Source organism: Zingiber officinale, chromosome 11B (assembly GCF_018446385.1).
Source record: "Zingiber officinale cultivar Zhangliang chromosome 11B, Zo_v1.1, whole genome shotgun sequence".
Lineage (NCBI taxonomy): Eukaryota > Viridiplantae > Streptophyta > Magnoliopsida > Zingiberales > Zingiberaceae > Zingiber > Zingiber officinale.
This window is the reverse complement of record NC_056007.1, coordinates 8,351,162-8,367,589: the sequence shown is the minus strand read 5'-3', so window position 1 is coordinate 8,367,589 and position 16,428 is coordinate 8,351,162. Positions and strand designations below refer to the sequence as shown.

At 39.3% G+C, this 16,428-nt stretch overlaps 2 protein-coding genes across 2 annotated transcripts; one reads left to right on the top strand and one right to left on the bottom strand.

Annotated features, from left to right (window-relative positions):
* Positions 1–189: 189 nt before the first annotated feature.
* On the top strand, positions 190–2,097 carry LOC122033757 (malate synthase, glyoxysomal-like). The gene is made up of 4 exons (XM_042592921.1): positions 190–543; positions 628–965; positions 1,040–1,370; positions 1,444–2,097. Exons 1-4 carry the CDS (start codon positions 190–192, stop codon positions 2,095–2,097), a joined length of 1,677 nt encoding a protein of 558 aa, XP_042448855.1.
* An 821-nt stretch (positions 2,098–2,918) lies between these two features.
* LOC122033756 lies at positions 2,919–12,377 on the bottom strand. Its single transcript, XM_042592920.1, has 8 exons — positions 11,762–12,377; positions 5,930–7,192; positions 5,670–5,842; positions 5,297–5,506; positions 5,067–5,220; positions 4,411–4,977; positions 3,997–4,069; positions 2,919–3,891 (listed from the first exon to the last, which is right to left on the bottom strand). The coding sequence occupies exons 1-8, from the start codon at positions 12,285–12,287 to the stop codon at positions 2,919–2,921; spliced, it is 3,939 nt and encodes a 1,312-aa protein (XP_042448854.1). The 5' UTR covers positions 12,288–12,377.
* Between the last annotated feature and the right edge of the window lie 4,051 nt (positions 12,378–16,428).

The following is a 16,428-nucleotide window of genomic DNA, read 5'->3' as shown; positions in this document are numbered from 1 at the left end:
CTCCTCTCGACCCATGCTAGGGCTCAAACAAATTCCTTATCTCTAACTACAAAACAATCGACCCATTCCTCATCCCCAACTAACTTGCATCATCTTTTCAAAAAAAAAAAAAAAAAAACTTCATGATCCTCTTTCTATATATGCACACTCTCAAGGAGTAGCTAAGCAACTTCAACTCTTCAATCATTAATGGCTGCCAATCGGAGATTCTACGACGCACCTGAGGGGGTCGATATCAGAGGAAGGTACGACACCGAGTTCGCCGGCATTCTCAGCGAGGACGCCCTGCGTTTCGTGGCGGAGCTGCACCGGGAGTTCCGCTCCCACATCCGCTACGCCATGGAGCGCCGCCGCGAGGCGCAGCGGAGGTACAACTCCGGCGAGCTGCCCGGGTTCGACCCGGCCACAAGGTGCATCAGAGAAGGTGACTGGGTCTGCGCGCCGGTTCCCCCTGCCATCGCCGACCGGACCGTCGAGATCACCGGCCCGGCGGACCGGAAGACCATAATTAACGCACTCAATTCCGGCGCCAAAGTCTTCATGGTCGATTCTCCCAAGAACATCTTTTTTTTGTTAAATTTCATTTTTTTTTAATGAAAATTCAAATTTTCCGACTGTAATTTTCAGGCCGACTTCGAGGATGCTTTGTCGCCCACATGGGAGAATCTGATGAGAGGTCAGATCAACCTGCGAGATGCAGTCGACAGGACAATCACATTCCACGACCCTGCTCGGAACAGAGTCTACAAGCTCAACGACGAGGTCGCCAAGCTCTTCGTACGGCCCCGGGGGTGGCATCTGCCGGAGGCCCACATTCTCATCGACGGCGAGCCAGCGACAGCCTGCCTCGTCGACTTCGGACTCTACTTCTTCCACAACCACGCCGTATTTCAGGGCTCGCGATGCGCCGGCGCCGGCGCCGGCGCCGGCCCCTTCTTCTATCTGCCTAAGATGGAGCACTCAAGGTGATCGAGTCTTATTAACCTCTTGAACATCGCCGGTGATTTTTTCTTGCGAGGTAATCGTGAGCTTGCTGCAGAGAGGCGAGTGTGTGGAACAGAGTATTCGACCGGGCGGAGTTGTCGGCGGGAATCGAGAGAGGGAGCATCAGGGCGACGGTGCTCATCGAAACGCTGCCGGCGGTGTTTCAGATGGACGAGATTCTGTACGAGCTTCGGGATCACTCCGCCGGGCTCAACTGCGGGAGGTGGGACTACATCTTCAGCTACGTCAAGACCTTCCGCCGCCACCCGGACCGCCTCCTCCCCGACCGGGTGCACGTCGGAATGAATCAACACTTCATGAGGAGCTACTCCGACCTCCTCATCCGGACCTGCCACCGCCGTGGCGTCCACGCCATGGGAGGAATGGTATGGTTCTACTGCATGCTCTGTTTTCGCTAGGGCTCTGGTTGAACGTTCATTGCTCTGTTTTCGCCGGAAGGCTGCTCAGATTCCGATCAGGAGCAACCCGGCGGCCAACGAGGCGGCAATGGAATCGGTGCGGAAGGACAAGCTGCGCGAGGTGCGAGCGGGGCACGACGGCACGTGGGCGGCGCACCCGGGACTGATCCCGGTGATCATGGAAGTCTTCGCCGGCGGCATGGGCGACAAGCCTAACCAGATAGCCGTGACGCGAGAGGACGCCGGCGGCATCACGGAGGAGGACCTCCTGCAGCGGCCACGAGGCGTCCGGACAGTCGAAGGGCTTCGGCTGAACACCCGCGTCGGCGTGCAGTACTTGGCCGCGTGGCTCGCCGGCGCGGGGGCGGTGCCGCTCTACAACCTCATGGAGGACGCGGCGACGGCGGAGATCTGCAGGGTGCAAAACTGGCAGTGGCTGAGGTACGGCGCTGTGCTGGACGGCGAGGCGGCGGAGGTGAGGGCGACGGTGGAGCTGTTCGGGAGGGTGGTGGAGGAAGAGATGGGGAGGATCCGACGTGAGGTCGGCGAGGAGAAGTTCGAGCGCGGAAAATTTGAAGAGGCCTGCAAGATCTTCACAAGGCAGTGCACCTCGCCGGAGCTGACTGACTTCCTCACACTGAATGCTTATAACAACATCGTCGTTCATCACCCCAAGGCACCTTCTAGGTTTTAGCCTCTTATGGTGCAAACAAACCTAATAATAATAATAATATGAAAATCTAAATAATTGGACTATTTAAGTTCAATATTATGTAAAAAATAATTGAAGTTCAATTTGAATTCTAAGCAATCAAATAAAATAGTATGAATTCAAATTAATTAGAAAAAATTAGGTTCGAATTCAATAATTTCAAAAGCAAATCAAATATTTTTCGAACGGAATTAAAAACACTTGGAAAAACACTCAATTCATTTACACTCCTAGTTTTGATAATCCTGTGTCAGTGGCAAAGACATCCTAGGACACAAATCTCTTGATAATAAAAGCTCCTGAAAAATAATTAAATTATATTGAATCTATTATATGTAATATCGTGGCCCTAATATCACACACGGCGACAACATTATCTAGTGACAATAACCTTAGTTATATGATTATCAAGTAACCACATAACCAAGATTATAGGGAATGAAACATAACTATTGGTTGTTTGGTTCAATTTAAATAATCCAGTAAAATCTTATTTGTTTGGAGGTTTTAGTATATAACCTAACGTGATATTTTACCATATTACCCTTGATTTAATAATGATAATATTATATTATTAATAGTGATATATATTTATATATAAATAAAATTGGATTTTTTTGTTTATTATTTTATGTTTTTTTTATTTTTAGATAGTTCTAATTAAATATATAATTTTTTATGTAAAAGGTATTAATGCTTTTACAGGGATTAACGTTACCGATTGATATTTATTCTTTAGCCTGCCATAGTAGGCGCAGAGGAGTTGTTCTAGTGTCGCAGCTCCCGTAAATAGCCCAGCAACATCACTGCCAACGAAGGAATTGCATGAAGAAACAAGCCGATGATTGTGTGGTTAGTAGAAAATTGAGAAAAGAAGAACAAAAAGTAAGCCATGGGCAGACCTTGCGCTTAGCTCGCGATGAGCCCGCCTGCGAAAGCTCAACCAATGGTGGGATTGCGCCTTCGCCCAAGAGAAGCCTTTGGATATGGGGACTTTCGGCGGCGAGCTGCAGCAGCTCGTGCACGGTGAACTCTCCCCCAGCTGTTGGTCCGGTTTCCATTGCCTCGACCAGCACAGGGATCCCTCCCGCTTCCGCCACTGCATCCTTACCCTCCGGCACCGTAGCCAGGCTTCCTAGCACCACCAGCGCCTTCTCGGCTGTGCCACCACTGCGTTCCCCCACCAACCCCACCAGTGGAGGCACCGCCCCGGCGCTGATAGCCCTTTCCTTGTTCAGCCGGACTAAGCACAGCTTGTACAGCGTGGTTAGGGAATCCTTTTTTTCCCGGCTCGAACCGCTCACGAGCAGAGACACCAGCGACAGAATCGCCCCGCAGGCACCGATTGTCCCTCGGTTCTCCTCGATCATCGATAGGTTAAGCAGTGCGCAGGCAGCATTCTGCTTAGCCCCCGCGATAATGATGGGCTTCTTGTTCTCCTCCTCCAGCAAGAGATTCAGAAGCGCCGTCACCGCGCTCTCCTGCATCGCAGGGTCGATGCTCTTCAGCAGAGGCACCAACACCGGAATGAACCTCGATGCCCCGATCAGCGCACGGAAGTCCGACCGGTGCTTCGTCAAGAGCTGTATCCCCGTCGCCGTCGCCCGTTTCAACTCCGAGGGCGACGCCCCAAGCGCCTCCACACACGCGCCAGCCACCGGTCCGATGCTCTCGATCGAAGCGCTCTCGATGGCCTCCAACGACGATGACGGCAAGGCAAACACGAACTCGTACACCTCAACATCGGATAATTTTGTCTTAAAATTTTTGTTAACCCTGGAATCAAGGAAAGCCTCACTTTTCTGAGGTTGTGTGATTCCGGATTATATGCCCAAATTGTTGATGTGCCAGTCATGCATCATGACTTAGGAATCATCAAACCAAACAAGATTATCCTTGATAACCTTGGATGGATAACCAAGATTATCAAGGATAATTCCGAACCAAACGTGTCCTAATAATATTAGTTCCATAGAATAAACTTAATAAGTAAATAAACATGTTTAAAGACAGCTAAAACCCCTTAATAAATGAGCATTTACCTTTTGAAAGAACTATGGAGCAAACAAAACACATGGAAAATGGTGTTAAATAACATGAAAGGTGTTCAGATTGTCGAATATGGAGTTTTCTCAGGTTTCAAACCACAATTCTCCGAATACTCTGTTACTATGTACATGAGGTGCAGGCCTCCAAAAAAGCAGCAGGGCCCCTCAGCTTTGCGCCATGGCTACCGTATCGAGTCTTCTTCGTGAGGAACATGCTCCCACCCTAAGGGAGTATTCTCTTGCATACTGGTACTTGGCCAACTCCCTTCCTTGGATGTCATGTAGGACTGGATCAGTGAACCATACAAGGGGCCAGGAGCCATTTGCCTGGCATTTCCATTTGAAGTGCCATCTGCTTCGTCAGTTGTTGCGGAAAGAGGCTGAGTATGAGGTATGGCCCGGAAGAATGACCAACTGATAGGTGCTTCTGCAACCGGCTCCATAAAACCGAGATCAGTTAGATTAATGGGAAGATCATACATATCAGAATCATTTTCAGTGTCCGGAGAGTCGCCAATGTTTGTATTGGCACCTGAGTGCATTGCAAATTCCTGGAGGTCGAGAATGCAATCCTCCTCCATTCTTCTGGAAGTAGAGCTGATGTTCCGCATCCGATCCTTCAGAATTTTGAACCGAGCCATGGCAGATGATTCCATATCATCAGCCTGCTTCAACTGGCAGTTTGCCGATCCACCAGGAAGACTTTCTCGTTTCCTTATGCTTTCCATATCTTTGAGTTTCGAGGGCAAATTATGCTCCTCGTGGTTAGTTTGAGAAGGCAGGCTTGAAGATATGTCAGATCGTGGAGGCTTTGCTGCAAAAATCCAAATAGTGGACATAGTAATCGCAGTAAAGATGGCATCAATAGCTAGTCAAAAGGCAATTTGAGAATAGTGCGCTTACAGTTTTCTGATTCCATCTTCATTTGAGCAAGTAGAAGTTTTTGTTTCAGTCGACATGTCATAACTTCTGCTTGTATCCAGAGATTTTTGTAAAACAATGTCCCTTCATTTTCTTCCCTCTCGCAAAAAGTTTCGGACAATGCATTCTCAAAAATCTGCAGATTTTAAAAGAATGCACAAAATCAATGGATCGACAAATAGAAAAGTATTTCCAATGCTAATAAATATTACCTGAGTGTTGCTATTGACTTTCTTAAGATCTGCATCACTGCATTTGATGACAAAATTGTTAAACTCGTCATTCAAACAATTGCATCCAACAGAGATTGTCTTTCCCTTCATGTTGCAATTATGGTTCTTCTCCTTTAGTCTAGTATTTTCAGAAATATTGCAAGAACCAGCAGGCTCTAGACATGAACAATGATTAAAACCAACTAGATCCTGCAAAATAATCAACTTATATGGCATTTAGTGCAGTGTGTCTGTCATAAATTAAACATTTTGGCACAGAAAGGTTGCCTGTGTTTAGTTATAGAAAAATAACTAGAAATGCACTTTTTTTTTATTCCTTTCTATTGGCAATGGATCAATGAAGACCATGCACCTTTTTGTCTTTGAGGAGGAGCTTAATATTGCTAATCGCTGAGTAGAGAAGTCTGCAATCATGAGCTTCCAATTCTTCTCTGTCATTAAAGTTGGTAGACAATAGTTCTACTGAATAACTATGTATTGACTTAACAAGATCCTTGATGCTTTTCTGTCTTGCAGAGCATGAATCTGAAAGGGAATGGAAAAAAACTATTTGTCAATTCTTAAGAAAACCAAATAAAGAAAGCGAGAAACAACCTACTAAACAAATAAGACCTTTGATGTTATCAACAATCCCCTTCGCTTGTGGGAATTCATGTCCAGTATTACTTTCTGTTTCAACTGATTTTGCATCAGAAATATTCTGTGCCTCATCTCTTTTCTCAGCTTCAATTGTCGCATTTATTTGTTGCCCGCAAGCAGTGTCAGATAAAATCTCATTTTCATGATGTTTTATATAATTAGACAGTTTTTTATATGCACCCTCAGTTTTCTGTTGTATGCTTGAAGAAGCAACTGCTGAGTCTTCTGGGTCTGGCCTTTCAGATAAATAACTTTTCTCAATTTCACCAAAATTCAAATTTCCAACTTGTTCTGCAGACTGTTTTGAGTTTCCGATGCCTTCCAGAATTGTTTTTTGATAAACACATGGATCGTTCTTGTTTGAATCCTTGATCTCAGCAGCTAGCATCTCATTAACACTAAATGGTGACTGCCGTGATGATGGAGCTCCTTTCCAACATGGTGAGTCAACAGCAAGATTATGTTGATCGACTGCTTCTGAAGAACTCTTGATGGAGTTATCTGGTTCCAAGGATCTGCTCCTAGATGAAGCATCAGCAATCACGATATTTCCTAGCCTCGATTCAGAACTCAACATGGAAGAAAGATTTAACAGGCTTTCTGTAGCTTGATTATTACTGGAAGGAGGGTATTCTCCTGAAACTACAGGTGGCATGAAAGAATTTGTGCTGTGATCAATGCATATCTTTGCATCATATCCCCCTTTGCTTGACAAGTTTTGATTGAGATTAACTTCCTTCGAGCTAGAAACTACAACAGATGGCCCTTTGATCTTATAGGAACCTGCATGATGAACCTTCGCAGGTGACAAAGTAGAGTTGATGTTTGTACTAGTTTTTAAGTTTGACAGACCGTGGACTTCAATTGAAGTTGAAGATGTTGCAGATGGATGGAAAATCAGTGGATCTGCTGAACATGAATCAAGTTGTGCCATGTAACGGTTGTATGTAGAGTTTGAAACAGAAATATCATGTGATCCTATCCTAGATGTTGAGCCAATTGTTGCAGAACGATGTATTCCATTGAGTAAAGCACTTGGTGTTGAGATTGGAGCATTGAAAATGGAATAAGATGACCCCATGTCTTGTTCATAGTTCTCTGGGTGGTTATCCTGTAGCCATTCAGAATGTTGAGATCCAAAGTATTTTTTTTTCCCTGTCGTTGAATCAGCAAATTTTCCATTCCAAACACCATAAGAATCCTTGTCAGAATAGACATTGCCATCAGCTACAAGTTCTGCAAGAAGACAAAAACAAAAAGCAATGATCAAGTGATACACAACATTTTGAACTTCAGAAATATTGAAATCAAACATTTACGGCCAATGCAAATCTTGAGTCCACACATTTATGGTCACCCCACCAATTGTTTGAAACCCAAAAGAATACATTTTGTTTTTGTTTTTTTTGAGTCATGGCATGGCACCCAACAGGAACAAGATATCAGCATTTCAAAAGACGCTGATATTTGAACCTGTACCATCCAGAAACTGAATATTGAAAAGGTTTCAGTACAAAACATGAGCCTAAGCCTGAAGAAAATAGCAAAGCAGATATTTTTTAGCATGAATTGTTCAAAAACTTGGGATTGTATTATTCTTGTTACTTCTAGCTTAAGCTGTTGTTGTAACCTAAATCAATTCAACTTGACATATTTGATATTTTGTCAAACAGTTAGACTTAAAAACTATTACACTGTTCTGTTGCTTCCATAACAAATACATATCAATTGTGTCACACTTATTTTTCTTTTTCATCACTTGCAGAACTTATCAAAGAATATACATATTGTTTTTCCTAAAATTTATACTTGAGTCCTGACCTAGCATCCTTGTTTTTTTCTCTTTAGCTTTGTGTTTGTTTCTTCATGATTGCTGGCTATCCCCTATATAGGAACGACATCCTATGGGTCATGGCAATATTCATAGCTACCAGAGTTAGGGTGGCGATTTGAGCTCGTGGGGTTGTCTTATTGTATTTTCGTGGTTGTTTTTGGATTTTTGATTTTGCATGGATAGTGAAATCATCTTAAAATATAGTCAATGTGTATCTATGAGCAATAGAATTGAGGAAGTCAAGACTAGGTGGTTATGATTTCCAAATTGTGTTATTATGATTCTAATGATTTTTTTTCCTTCCTAACTCATTTTTGATAGACTTGATTAGAGGATTATCTGCTTGTGGCTGAGTATGAATGGTTTCTAGTCCTTCAGCTGCTAGGTTATATTATGTATCAATGTTTGATATTTTATTTCTTGTGGGTTGGTAATCTATAGCATTGGTCACTCCTGCATGTGCAATTTATTGTTGTCTAGAGTTAATTCACATAATTGTGGTGTTCCTTCAATTTAAATAGACTTGGTTGAATTGTTGGTTTACTTGGAAAAACATTATGAAGTTATCAGTTGTTGGTTGTATCTTAAGGATATCAATGTGAATGGAAAGAATTGGTATCGACGTTAGCTCTCCTATGTAGAAGTCAAGTCAATGTTTCAAGTGAACATAAGGACAAACCTACCTTGGGCTCAACAGTTTGTGGTAACAATGCTATCATGGAGTAACAAGTTCTGAGATACCTATTGACCAGTAATATTTTCTGAATGAGGGAAACATATATGCTATCTTCAGAAGTTGATAAAATCCAATCTATTCCTAGTTTCTATGACGACCATATCTATTGTTGAGCTAATATGTTATTTAGAAATTTCCTCTACTTTGGGAGTTCTATATCAAGTAGTGCATTGGATTTCAGTGGATAAGTGGACATTAGAGTTTCATGATCCAGGGTTTCCTCCTGATGACACTCCTACATTCCCTGCAGAATGCTTTAACTTGGGGGAAATTGGAGTTGCACCATAATCTACTTGTTGAAAGTTACCGAAAATCAACATCTTCTGAGCCAAAATCATCACAGTTTTCATATTCTTGACTTTGCCTTAGTTTTTCACGATTTGTAACAAGTGGATAATCAGCAGTATGTGAGCAGATGATCTCTCTCATGTATATCTTTAAACAAATCAAGTGAGTTTGCGTTGCTCGAATATACTTCCATAATACTCTCCATCGTTTTCACCATTGATACAGCAGATGATTTAGGTTTAGAAATGCTAATTTCTGAATTAGGACCTGAACCTTTTCCTTTCCTAACAAATGATTGCACTCCTTACTACTTTGAGCCTTATTGGTTAAAAAAATTGTATCTGCTGTGACCTATCAAATCCAATAAGTGCAGTATCAGGAATATCAGAATTGAGAAGAGAAAAGTCCTCCAATTCATCCGGCATTGCTGCATTTTTTGCTCATGGACAGCAACCTATGTGACTTGTCTTTGACAACAAGTAGGTGAAGTTAGAGAGTGATTCAGCAAGAGGATTTTCAGTTCGTGACATACTCTGTGGAAAATAATTTAGTAGATTTTAACAGAAGGCTTGGGATTTGAAGATACTGGTGTCTGAGGTGTGAAAGAAGACCGCGTTGTCAAGCAAAAGCTTCATGATTTTAATATAATTACTAGGAAGCAGATCATATTAAGATGTATATGGTCATGACCCACATGTTCATATATATTTTCCACAACTTCATCCTCCTCAGCAACAGATTCAACAGCTTGCAAAAAAATATTCAGGCTGAGACTACTAATTAGTATCCCAGAAAATGTGATGGACTATCAGATGGAATTGGCAACAATTTTATTTGATCTTGGTACAAGTGCCGGACATAAGTATGGATCAAGGTTCAACACATCAAGATCCAACATTCTATTACTAAAGTCACAACACGAGTAGGGGGAAATCAAAAGGTCTGATTAACAGAGCATAGTTGGTAAAGCAACAGTCATCCGGACTATATATATACAAACCAAATATACATATCTGCTTGCAAATACAAAAAGGTAGAGCAGTACTAAAATAATTTGGTGTATACTATACTCAATTCATTAGACAAGATAACATATGACCAAAGCAAACCAAAATCCTACAGTGGTAATCTAAACCTCTAAAGTAAACATATTACATAGTCTACAATATTAAATCATATTCACGATAAGTTAATTCCAAACTGGAAAATTTTCCAGTGGATACATATAATAATTAAGGATAATTACAAAGGAAATGCATATCAATGCCTCATTTTGTCTATTTTGCCAAAAGATCTCACTTTACTTCTCAAAGATAAAGTTTTATTTGAAACTTGTCTAACAGCGGATCCCTGAGTATCTTTAATTCATTACAGCCTGGCAGTGTTGCCATCATTGGGCAATAATCAGGGTAGACAAAAGGCTTCAGGGGTTGTCTTCTGATTTCTGAATTTGGCAGACATTTTGTCAATGTGGATTTATTAGTTCGGGAGGTGTTGTAATTCGATATTATTCTAGGGATGGATTTGTTGACTGAAAACAACACCTCTGTTGATTGCCAATCTAAAGTTGAGACTTTTATACCTCATGGACAACCCTCCTAAAAATTTCTCAGTGTTGATACTATCATATACGTGTTCCAAACTCATCAATTGTTGTTTAGAGAGTGCCATTCTAACATTGTGACTTTTTGACTTGTATAAAAATCCTACATGTAAAAAAACATGATTATGCAGTGATTACCTTGTGTATATGCTCGTCTTATTGAGTAGGTAAGCATCATTTTGTTACGCACCATAGTTGGGGCATGAGATAAGTTTAGCAAACTAAATCCAGAGAAGCGTAGATCAAATCACACGCCTTCTCTGGATTTAGTTTGTTTCATGGTAGTAAGAGTGAAATTTATCATTCTTTGACCAAAATTTCTTAAGTATAAGGCAGTAATACTTAGTGACCACGCGTCTTGAATTTTTTGGATGATTTCCTACTTTCCTTATTTTTTGGAAGTCATAATTAAGAATAGAATATTCTTCTACCTATATAATGATTGCATGCCTTTAGTGACTAGAGGAAAATTTAACACCTCAAGAAGTCAATACTTTCAACTAACAAGAGTTGGGGAAGTATATTTCCCATCTTTTTGTTTTATCTGATGGGAACATCACTCTACAAAAAAAAAGGGCCGTCAAAAACTCACTCTATCATTCAAAACAAAGTTTTCTCCCTCTACCATTCTCCCACTAATAGCTCCATTCCAGACAAAAACAATAGTTGAATTTTACTAGCACCTTCTAGGCAACTCCACATTTTCATAAGGTCTTATTTTTTTGTATTTCTAATAGTTTCCAAGCATATCAAGAACATTTAATGATCACATGAGGAAGAAAAAAAATCTAATTCTAGAATTACATATTCATTTCTAGTTGAACAGAATTAGCAAGGAAACTTAGAGATGTGTGAACATTTCCATTTATATTTGACAAATGTTGGATACTACCATCATCAGATGAACATTGTCGTAGGAAGTTCGCTACCCTAGATTGAAAAGCAAGTAAAATAAGATATGTTAATTTCTGTTTTGGGGCAATCTTCGTATCAGCAAACTATTTAAGTGGAAAATATGGTTTCAATATGGGATTTGTAGCTCATATGTGAAACAGTAAAAGAAAAATGCCTGATTTAGCCATATTGTTTATCCATTCATGGTCAGTTAGCTCCACAGGCGATCGCAGATGACACTCTCACCACGGAAAACGTTTTCAGTGAAGAACAGTAAGAGCATCCATGGTGGCGAGTATCATGGAGATTTATCTCGAACCTTATAAAGGTAACGAAGCCCATCAAATTCATAGACGGGATAAACTGCACCTTTCGGATCCAAGTTCAAAGAGCGAATACCTATAGAATCGTAAATCGTTGAAAAACTAAGAAAGGAGAAGTCCAAAATACCTTCCTGGAAAGATGGCGCCGTGTAGCTAAAAGGTGATTCCCTCCATGTCGGTGCCGTATCAGAGAGCTTCGCATGCCCTACCTCCTCATCGAACGGCTTGTTCCACGGGCCAGGTCCAAGTTCAGAGAAGGCCGAAGAGGGTCCGAAAGAATCATCGAGAGCCCGCAGCTGCGAGCTAGGATAGTAGTGGGCGTAGTAGGGGTCACCGACGCCGAGGGCGCCGGTTCTGGGCTGTGATCGGAGCGAGACTGCTGCGGAGTTGTGCGAAGGCAACCGGGAGGAGGAGGGGCGATCTGAGACGAGGAGAGCCTGTGGAGGGACAGAAGGGTGATGTGCGGGCGGCGGAGGGGCGGGGAAGACATGGTCAAAGGTGAAAGGGGGAGCCCACGCCGAGAGGGTAGAGGAGCTCGAGGAGTTCGGAAGCGGTGGAGGTACCGGTGGCGGCGGCGGCGGCAGTGACGGCGAATGGGTAGGGAGGGGCGGCATGTGTCGATGGTTGCCGGAAGGGGCACCGATGGAGCGCATGATCGCCGCTGAAGGAAAGGGAGCCGATCAGAGCGACGGATCGTGTTTTCACGAGAATGGAGCAGCATATTACTATTAATGGATCGTGTTTATTTCGAGGAAAACAGGAGAGATAAATAAATAATATAATAAAAAAGGAAAAGGGGGGGAAAACAGTAAACCAGGTGAAAGTGAACGGAAGGAAAATTTAAGCACCAAGTAAACACAAAAATTGAATTAGTCTTTGTTTTAGATTAATTATTATTATTATTATTATTATTATTATCTACGTGCATCGGTTGGCTGGTTACATGTATGAATAATTACTATAATAATTTTTTGAATTAATTTTTAATAAAAATAAAAATATCTTATTGAATTTGATCTATCTTATATGAAAAATTATTATATTAAAATAAATATTATTATATTAAGATAAATACTCCTATGATTATCCCTTTTAAAATTGAATTAGTTTTGTTTTAGATTAATTATTATTATTATTTTTTAATGCATCGATTGACTGGATACATGTATGAATAATTATTATAATAGTTCATGAAATTAATTTTTAATAAAAATAAAAATATCTTATTGAGTGTATGATTTATTTTATATTAAAAATTATTATACTAAAATAAATACTCCAGTGATTATCCCTTTTAAGAATGTATAGAGATAATTTTACTCTTATGCAATTGATCCTAATTTCTTTTAATTTCTATTATTTTTAGGAAAACTAATTAATATTTTATTAAATTATTAAAAATATTTAAAATTAATATTAGTTTAACATGTCGAATCAGATTCAACTTGCAAAGTGCGTGTGACCTAATTTCGCGTTGAGTTAGCGAGGCATGATTCGAACCAAAGTGGACTCGAGCCCATGAAATTACATATATTATTAGGTTTAGAATAGCTCGATGTGTTTGTGTGCATAATTTTAATTATGTTAAAAAGATATTATTTATTTATCTATTCAGACATAAAAAATAATAGATTTTTGATTTATCAATAAATTATTTTTTGATTTAGTTTTTTATTTATTCAAAATCAAGTGGAATAAATTCCATTCCCTTTTGCAATTTGCACTATGATTATGATCGAATGAATTTAGAGCTTGTTCAGTATAATATATAATCATCAAAATCTCATACGGTGTATTTTACCAAAACTTCCATATATAAAAAAAATGATATTTCCAGTATGATATAAATTTATATCATTTACATTCAAATTTTGAAATTGATATTATATACTGAACTATTAAATTGCATACTATTAATATCAAAACTAATACCATATTAAAATTTTTAGTATACTATATTTTTTTTATATAATTTGGTGTATTTTGATATGGTATATATAATATATCAAAAATTTTAATATTTTTACCATCAAATCAAATTTATTTTTCTTTGAACTTCTTCTCTGGGGATAATCTATCTCTATTATTCTATTCATCTTTCAACATAAAAATAAATTAATCTGATTTGAAATTAGGGGATGAGCTGACTCCTCGATGTATTCATAATCGAACACTTTCAGTAGATCAAATGTGCATTTGGTCAGCTCTTCTCGGATTGGTTTCTGTCAGATTGGCTCTTGTTGAACTAGCTTCTGTAGGGTCGAACTGTTGTCAGGGCTTGCGGTTATTGGGTTAGCAGTGTTGGAGTGTATACTTAAAAGTTTAGCTTTTGTACATATTTATTTTGAAATAAAGAATCACATTGGTCAAATGCTTACATTTATTTGTTAAATGTAATTGTTCAATTAATTTATATAGTAGATAACATGGAGTGTGGAGTCACACTTAGAAGATCATGTTGTCGGTTCTCTATAAATTATAAACAGTTACTCATAACTAAGATGGAAAGGAACAAACCATCAGAATAGACGTAGTGTAATTAAGTATTAGTTTATCTTGACTAATAAATTACACTGATACACTTTAAGTGTATTGAGTAGGATCATTTAGGTAAGTTCTTTTTGTACTGACTTAGTAAAAGAACTAGACCTTAGTTATTGTGGAAGTGTGTGCTCTTAATCCTAATATAATAACAAGCATGTATATTTAATATTTATTTCTTTGACTTATCAAAGGGTGAGGTTTAGCTCGATAAATCAATATGTCCGATAAGTTGGGAAATGATATTACTTATAGTATGTGTTGTTGATTATAGAAGGAATCTGTGTCCTAGTTATCTAGGTTGAGAATGTCCCCAAGAGGAGCCCATAAGGATTGTCATGTTAAACCCTGCAGGTGGACCTAGTCCAACATGACAATAAAGTTGAGTGGTACTACTCTTGGAGCTAGATATTAATTAAATGAGTTGTCAGTAACTCACTTAATTAGTGGACATTCGTAATCTTAAACACAGGGAGACTAACACACTCATGATAAGAAGGAGCCTATAATGTAATTTGGCATTGGTGCGGTAGTGCGGTAATAACTCTCTAGTGGAATGAGTTATTATCGATGAACTTGAGTTGTGTGTTCGGGGCGAGCACGGGATACTCAAGCTCATCGGAAGGTCAAAACCAATTTCTCCTCTAGGTCCCTGTTGTAGCCTCAATAAAGCATCAAGTCTATCCAAAGAAAAGCCTATCTTGGTGTCCAAGAAGGGGCCGGTTCATTACTTGGTGACCAAGCAATGGTCGGCCACATATTCTCTAGAAATGGCCGGCCCTTGCCTTGGGCAAGGGGGCCGGCCGTAATATTTAAATTAGGAAGGTTGTTTTTGAATTTTTAAATTTCCTCATATATTTACAATTTGTAAAAAGAGAGATTTTAAAAATTTATAAAATTTTCCTAATTTAAATTAGGCCACAAGGTTTTAAAAGATAGTTGTAAAATTTATAAAACTTTCTTTTAAAAAGAAATATTATTAGAGATGTTTTAAATTTTAAAACTTGGTTTTAAATTTTAAAACTTTCCTTTTAATATCCACATTAGAAAAAAAAAAGAGTTTGTAAAATTTTATTAGAAGTTTTCTTCTTTTAAAATTTTATAAAAAAATTTTCTTTCTTTCCCTTTTAATAAGTGGCCGGCCACCTTACTTGGTGCCCAAGCAAGGGGCCAGTCAAATAATTAAACATCAACAAATAGTTGTTTAATTAATAAATCAATCTAGGATTGATTAATTAAAAGGAAAGAAAAAGAAAAAAAAAAGAGAAATAGGAATGAGTCTAATTTTTTATAAAACTCTTTCCATAATTTTCTGTTGGGAAACTAATATAAAAAGGGGGGAAGGGGAGGCCTTGAATAACATAACAATTGATATTGTATTGTTGGAGATCATCAAGTGGCCGACCCCTCTCCCTCTCTTCCCTTTGCTCTCTTTTGCTCCTTTGTGGTGGTGGTGGCCGAATTCTAGAGAAGGAGGAGAAGCTTTCCGGGTGGTGTTCGTCTTGGAGGATCGTCTCCCACACGACGTCCAAGAGGAGGCGAGGGATACGGCAGAAGATCTCGAGGTTTTTAACATACAAGGAAGAGGTATAACTAGTATTTACACTACAACAAAAACCTTCATAGACATCGGTTTTCCACCGGTGTCTATTTCATTTTCGACCGATGTCTATGAAGCCGATGTTAAAAGTCTGCCATTTTAGACATCGGGTTAAAACCGATGTAGTATCATTTAACGACACCGATCTTCGAATCGGTTATTAACCGGTGTAGTATCACTTAACGACACCGTTTCATCAATGGTGTAAAACCGATGTAATATTGTATGGTAATAACACCAGTTTTGACAGCGATAAATGACCGATGTAATATTAGTTAATAACATCGGTTTTGCAGCGGTGGAAAACCGATGTAATATGTATATTTTTTAACAGCACAAATTTGATTTCCGAAACAATGAAAAACCGACAATAACAAAAAAAAATACACAAATATTCACAAATTATACAAATATTCTTCATTCAATAATATTCATAAAATACACAAATATTCACAAATTATATAAATAATCTTCTTACAACAATATCCATAAAATACCCAAACACTACAACAAAAACTGCAAACGACAACACCCCTACGACAACGGTTTTAAGAGAAAGTGTTGCGTATTTGTTCAAAGACAACGGTTTTTGCCAAAACCGTTGTCTTTGAACTCCCCATTAAATATAAAAGACAACGGTTTTGGCAAAACTG